The sequence below is a fragment of the Callorhinus ursinus genome, unplaced genomic scaffold (genome assembly GCF_003265705.2).
Source record: "Callorhinus ursinus isolate GAN/ISIS: 27379988/994484 unplaced genomic scaffold, GSC_fseal_2.0 scaffold46, whole genome shotgun sequence".
Lineage (NCBI taxonomy): Eukaryota > Metazoa > Chordata > Mammalia > Carnivora > Otariidae > Callorhinus > Callorhinus ursinus.
Window position 1 is genome coordinate 11,016,454 of NW_027397108.1, and position 6,524 is coordinate 11,022,977.

General features: G+C 63.7%; 1 protein-coding gene across 1 annotated transcript; it reads right to left on the reverse strand.

Annotated features, from left to right (window-relative positions):
- Positions 1-32: 32 nt before the first annotated feature.
- On the reverse strand, positions 33-2,825 carry PABPN1L (PABPN1 like, cytoplasmic). Its single transcript, XM_025860381.1, is given in 7 exon segments — positions 33-56; positions 122-337; positions 848-935; positions 1,073-1,179; positions 1,683-1,781; positions 2,104-2,208; positions 2,535-2,825. Coding segments are annotated over 7 exon segments (930 nt in total).
- Positions 2,826-6,524: the final 3,699 nt, after the last annotated feature.

A 6,524-nucleotide genomic window follows, 5' to 3' on the forward strand; every position in this document is an offset into this window, starting at 1 on the left:
GCCCCCGCCCCGGGTTGCCCCCGCCCCCGGGCTCACCCGCAGGCCCCACCCACCGGCTCCGCCCCCGCGGTCGGAAGCAGGCCCCGCCCCCGCCCCGGGTTTCCACCGCCCCCGGGCTCACCCGCAGGCCCCGCCCACCGGCTCCGCCCCCGCGGTCTGAAGCAGGCCCCGCCCCCGCCCCGGGTCCCGCCCACCGGTTCCAACTTCGTGGTCTGAAGCGGGCCCTGCCCCGGGGAGTGCTGCGGGGGAAGGGTCCTCCTCTGGCGCCTCGCTGTCCTTCCAAGCCCCCGCGGTCCGTGGAGCTGATCCCCGGCCAGTTGGTCCTTTTGGGCAGCACCTGGAGCCGAAGGCTGAGTCCCTCTGAGACACTTGTTCTCCTTCCCGCCTCCTCAGCGCAGCCTTAATGGAGCACAGGGCAGAGCCCGGGGCTAAAGCTGCCTCCAGGAAGCCTTCTTGGGTTTCTCCACTGGAGGCTCACAGGCAGGTGTGTAGCGGTTACACCCCGCAGCTCCTGGGCGTGGAGCTCTGGGGCATCAGACCTTAACTTGTTCCCAGCCTCCTCAAAATTCTCACTCAGACCTGAACTGTCCAGCCAGAGACATGGTCAGGTGATGTGCCCCTGTGGACCCAGCACCCCCTAGGTGTCCAGCTGGGGAAGAGTGCCTCGCCAATGCGCCATGCAGTGGGGACCCGCTGGGCCCTGAGGCAGGCAGCCACCGCCCCCTGCCCCCGGCCGCCGATGGGCCCAGAGACACTGGGGGAGTGGAGAAGGGTCGTGGCCTCTCCCTGTGCCTGCGTTTCCTGGTCCCCCAGGGATTCATGGGTTAACGTGGTTTAGGGGACACACCTTGATGACTTGGCCTCGGAAGATGCTCTCATCCAGCTCCGCTGAGACCTGGGCTGAGCTCTTGGCGGCAAACTCCATGTAGGCATAGCTCGGGTGGGCGAGGGCCACGCCCGGGATGGCGCGGGATGCCTGGGCTCCACAGTACCCCAGGGCGCCTGGCCCCTCCGGAGCCGCCCTCCCTGAGCCCCCCCACCCCCCACTCCCCATTGCCTGGCTGGCAATGACCCCTTGGGGTGTCCGGAGAACTTGTTGCACAGGACGGTGACCTGGTGGCCCTCCCCGCAGGGGTTGAAGTAGGCTTCCAGATGCTCCGCTGTGCCCCCGCAGTCCACCTGCCACAGGTACGGGCCCCTGGTGCGGGGGGCCTCCCGCAGAGGCCTCGCCCTCCCGGGGGCTCCCACAGCATGTTTTCTCGGTAGAGAGGTTGATTGGACCTCGGGGTGGAGTTAGTAGCCACTGCCTCGGTCCCCCACCCCGGCTGGGGGTGGACTGCAGACAGAGACGTCCGCACTCCATGTGTGCGATGACCCCCTAAGTTCATCTGGCCTGTTCAGACAACAGGTGGCTTTTTAAAGTGGGATTTGTGGCCAGGGTGATTGGCCAACGGGAGATTCCCATGGCAATGCTGAATCCCAGCTCCCATCAGGAAACCAGAATGCCTGAGGGCACGGGGCCCACGCTCTCCCTGGGGCAGCCCACCCCCCAGTCAGGTCGTGTCCTCTGGCTTCTCCCCTCCTGGGCCTGTGTCTCTTTCTTTAATCCTCAAAGCCAGGAGGAGGTGGCTGACCCTGGGTGCCCACTGCAGGGGCCCCATCTTGCCCCCTCCCGGACTCACATTGCCCACATAGACGGATCTGTGGTCCGACCCCCACCTTCTCCATGGGGGTCCCGGGGCAGAGGGGCAACCTACAGAGACGGGGTCCTCGGGACGGGTCTCACCACAGGCGGAGGGCTCCCGGCAGCTGCTAAGGGCAGGCACCTCACGTTTGTGGCTTATTCCTCACTCCTTGGGGAAGAGGGTCACCCCCAGGGGCTGTTCTGGAAGGGCTTACTGCACACCTGCCCTGGCCAGGCCCGACGCATGGAGACCCCAGACTCTCTCTGTGGGCTGGCCCTATGCCTACAGCAGCTGCGGCCCACCCAGATGTACCGACAGGGAAGGGGGCTCGGAGCCGTGTGCCCAGGACTCATGGCCCACCCACCAGGGAAGGGGTCGGCCTGGCCTGCTGGCTCCTACCTGCCCCGGGGCTCAGTGCGGCGCCTGCGCCCTCCTCCTCCGCGGCTTGGCCCTGAGCCCCTGGCGTCTCCGGCCCTTGGGCCTGCTCCATGGCCCACGGCTTCAGTTTGATGGCCTCCAGCTTCTGCCAGCATGACCCCGGGTGGAGCCCAGAGGCAGGATGGCCCCTGGGCTCCTCTCGAGGGAGGGCAGAGGGGAACAGGCCCGACCCTGTCTGTCCTCGGGGTCACTGGCTCCAGGGGGACATGCCGGAGGGAGCAGGAAGGCCGTGTGGACTGGGGCCCTGCCACCCTCCCCAGCCTTGCAGGGGTGGGCATACCCACGACCCTCTTCCAGGCCAGGGACAGTGGCCTGGAAAAGGGTCAGGGCTGCAGCCATCAGTCCCCCTAAACCCACGCACGAGTTTTTGGGGTCCTGGCCGGCCTCCGCTGGGCTCCACGTGGGTGTTACCTGGTCAGGCACACGGTACTTAGCTAGGTCCTCCCCCTCCAAGAGAGACAGGAGGAAGCCTGCATCTTCATCTTCCTGGTCTTCCTCTGCTTCCCCTGGCTCCTCCTACTTCCTGTCCCCACCCCCTGGCCCCAGAGGGGGCTTCTCGGCCCTGCTCCAGGTCCCCCAGCCCAGGGCCTCAGGGTCCCTGCTCCAGGCCCCCCAGCCCTGGGCCTCAGGGTCTGGGGAAACGCTTTGCAGCCAGGCCTCGGTAGGGGGTGGGAAGAGAGTGTGGCTGAGGAAGGGCCACATGCCACATGGGTGGATCGGTGGGTGGGCGGATGGGGGGAAGGCAGCCTCCCTTGCTCACCTCCACACCAGCACCTGCCCTCCCCCAGGGTGTTAAGCTCCTCCCCAGGCCAGGTGCTCCCTCGAGAGTCCACGGGGCTGACTTCCAGCCCCAGCTTCTGGGCCCTGCCCCTTCTTCCTCCCGCAGGACCCTTGAGGTGCAGAGAGGACTGGCACGGAGGCAGGGCCAGGCACGGTCTTCTCCTGCATGAGTTCCGCCTCGCTCGCCACGACACCTGCTCAGGGTCACACCTCCAGTGGCAGGCCACGGGTAGGATGACACGGGCAGAAGTGAATTCCCCAAGTGTGCACAAGCAGGGTGCGGACAGGCCTCCTGGAGGAGACGGCGTTGGGGCTGCCCTAGAGGGACTGGTCAGGCAGGCTGGGGCGAGGACGGTGTGGGTGGAGGGATCAGTGTGAGCGAAGGCCTGGCGGGGTGAGGGCAGGGTGTGTGTGCCACAGGAGGTCAGAGGCCCGTGGTCTGGGCACCCCAGTCCATTGCCCGTGGACACTCCCCTCCCCCACCCTTGTTCTGGACCAGGGCAGGTGGGAGCCCGAGTCCTGCCCTGACTACAGGTCACAGATGCACAATCAGGTGCAGATCTGTGATGGACACTTGTAAAGTCCCTGGCTTCCAGGCCAGCCTCTGCCCCTCACTTGTCGCCCCTGGAGGGCGGCCGTGGGCCTGTATCCCCATGTGCCCTGGCCTCCATCTGTCTTCGCTGGAGCGGCTGCTCTGGCTGGCCTCAGCCTGGCTCAGCCTCGGGGGAGCTCCTGCTCCGTGTTTACGGGGGCCCCCTCTGGGCATGTCTGCCCACCCCGGCCCAGAGCCCCCCACTCCAAGCCATAGCTGGTAGGTCCACACTGGGCCCGTTGGGGTTGCTTCCCTGGGGACTTGGGACTGGGGGAAGCTGCATTTTACACGGAGCCGGCCTGAGGGCCCTGGCCCCGGGCAGTCTTTCCCAGCTGGGCGGAGGGCGTGGGAGCGCCTGCCGAGGCTGCTCTACCCTCGGGCCCAGGCCCTCTTCCCAGGTCTCCGGGCTCTGCTCTCTCTCCACCCCCGAGGAATCTCTCGGCCCCTAGCGGCTGCCACGCCTCCTCAAGCACCGCGCTCCTTGCCGGCCACACCCCCTCGCTCCCGAGTCCACACAGCCACATGCACTGCACCGCTGTTTCCAGGAAGCCTCCCTGATTGCTCCTCCTTCTGCCAGGACTCCCCCTTGGTCTCCCCTGGCAGGTCACGGTGCCTCAAGGGCAGCATGCATGTCTGCACTGAGGACAGCGCCCCGGCCCCAGGCTCTCTGCCTCCTGGGGGTTGGAGGCCCCATGGAGGGCCTCTGGCCTGGGCGCTGCCCTCCACTTCCATGAGGGAGGCAGAACACCACGGTGGCTGTGTCCAAGCCAAGAGCTGGCTGGACTCAGCCCCCCCCCCCCCCCCCCGCCCCGCCACCAGCCTCCGTCTGAGCTCAGATCTCTGCAATGGAAAAACGCTGTCAGCCTGCTCTCTGCTGGGATTGCTGACACACCAGGCCCAGCTGGGGCTCCTGCCAGAGGCCTGGCGTGGGGACAGACTTGCCCCCATGCTGGCCTTTCCAATGACGCCTTTCAAATACATCATGTTCCAAGCCGGAGCCCAAGTATTAATAACACCCCTTCCTCCCAGGGCTGCCAGCACACCAGGAATGCCAAGTTCTGGGCATCCAAATCTGGCTAGGACCTGCCCTGGGAGCCAGGACACCCTGGCTGTGACACCCTGGCTCCTTGGGGTCAAGGTGTCCCTTCCCTCAGTGTCCTCTTTAGGGTCTTGTGGGACGTGCCCGGCACAGCCACAAGCCATGGGTGTCAGCTGGGGCCCAAGGTCATCCAGAGCACCTAGAGGACACAGCTTTTGAAAGTTCACCCACGTGGCAAGAGCACAGGAGGCTGTGGGTGAACTGCGCCAGGGGGTCCATTCCCATTCACACCCCAACTTACGTCACCCGTTTTTTCACCACCCCCATGGGGCAGGGCCTTGTCTCTTGCTTGGCACTGAGAAAGCGCCCCCCCATCAGACGTGGCTTCCCCGCGGTCACTGGGAACCAAGGAGAGGCACAGCCCTGTGATGGCAAACGTTGGCTTTATTACACGACACAGATAACGGACGTGACCCGAATCATGACGTCTTACAGCACCCAGGGCAAACAAAGCACATCAGGGGACACGGGGACAGCATGCCATGGGTACCACAGCGCTGAGAAAAACCCGTCACAGGAAACGAACCAACACTCGCTCCAACTCCTTTTGGGGAGTTTAAAAAAAAAAAAAAAAAAGAAGAGGAAAAATCCATCCAATCCCCATGAGCCTGTTCCCAGGGCCTGACACCCTGGAGGCCAGCCTGGCTGGGCCCCCTCGTCCCTGTGGACAGCAAGGGTGTCCACTGCCTCTGTTCTAATATTTAAAAAACAGGCTCCAATTGGAGTCCCGACGTTATATCACAAGGGGTCTTTGGGGTGGCACTCCAGCAGCCAGGTGAATTGAGACAAAAGGAATAGAAAGCATGCAAAATGGAGTTTTCCAGAACTGTGGGGGACCAAATAGGTGCTGTCGCAGATGCTGGGCTCCCCAGGCCTTGTCCATGAGGTGGATGGATGAGAGCAGCAGGTATGTACCCCCAGTCTAGCTCCTTGTGTTCCGTTTTCTCCTCCAATCCTGCTAGCAGGACCACTGTCTGGGGGCCTTGCTCCCAGCCCCATTTGGAAAATATCTCATGTGGCCTGGGAGCCTGGGGCGAGGAAGTGCGAGGCCTCTAGTGTCCCAGAGATCTGCACCCCCCCCACCGCCCATGCCATCAACCAAATTCAGCTTAGACAGGGTCTGTTCCTGTAGCTCTCCAGAGCCCTGTGGAGTCTGGTACCAGAGTCTGGTAGTCCAGGACAGAGGATGGGAGAGGGAAGGAGGCAGAGCGGCCCACGCACACCCGGGGAGAAGAGCTCCAGGAGCACTGGCATATCTTTCTTCCCCTCCCCCTCCTTTCCTGAGGACCCCTCCTCCGGGCAGTGACCCTTGGAGACAAGTACAGGACACCCACAATGCTGGGGTCTTGCCCGGGAATGTGCTCACCCTGACTGGTGGCTCTGGTCACAGGGCCCCTGAGCAGGTGTGTGGGCCATCTCCCAGTGAGCGCTCCTGGCCCATGGCCACCACACTTGCCAGGCTGGCCCAGACTGGCCAAAGCTGTTGCTAGGACATTGGTCCAGTCTACTCACAATGCCTGCAGCAGAGCTTTGTCTGTCCCTGGAGCAGGCCTGGACCAATGGTTGAGGCACTGGGGAGGCTGGCTGAGCCCACAGGCAGATTCCTTTAGGGCAGTCGAGGTCATGGGAAGATCCTTGTTGCTTTGGAACACTGGGGGACTTGGTGATGCTACTCTGGGTTCAGTGGATGGAGGTGGACAGGGTGGATGGACTGAGGCATAGCTGTGTGGGTTAGATTAGAGAAGAGATGGAGGATACGTGGCTGGTATGTATTAGGGTGGATTGCAGAGAGACAGGTGATTAAGTGAAAGTTTGAACGGGGGAGGGTAGAATCAAGTGGCAGCTGGGATAGAGTAATAGATGGACAGATGAATGGGTGGGTGTTTGTCTGAATGGGTGAGTTGGTGGGTGGGTGGGTGGATGGATGGAT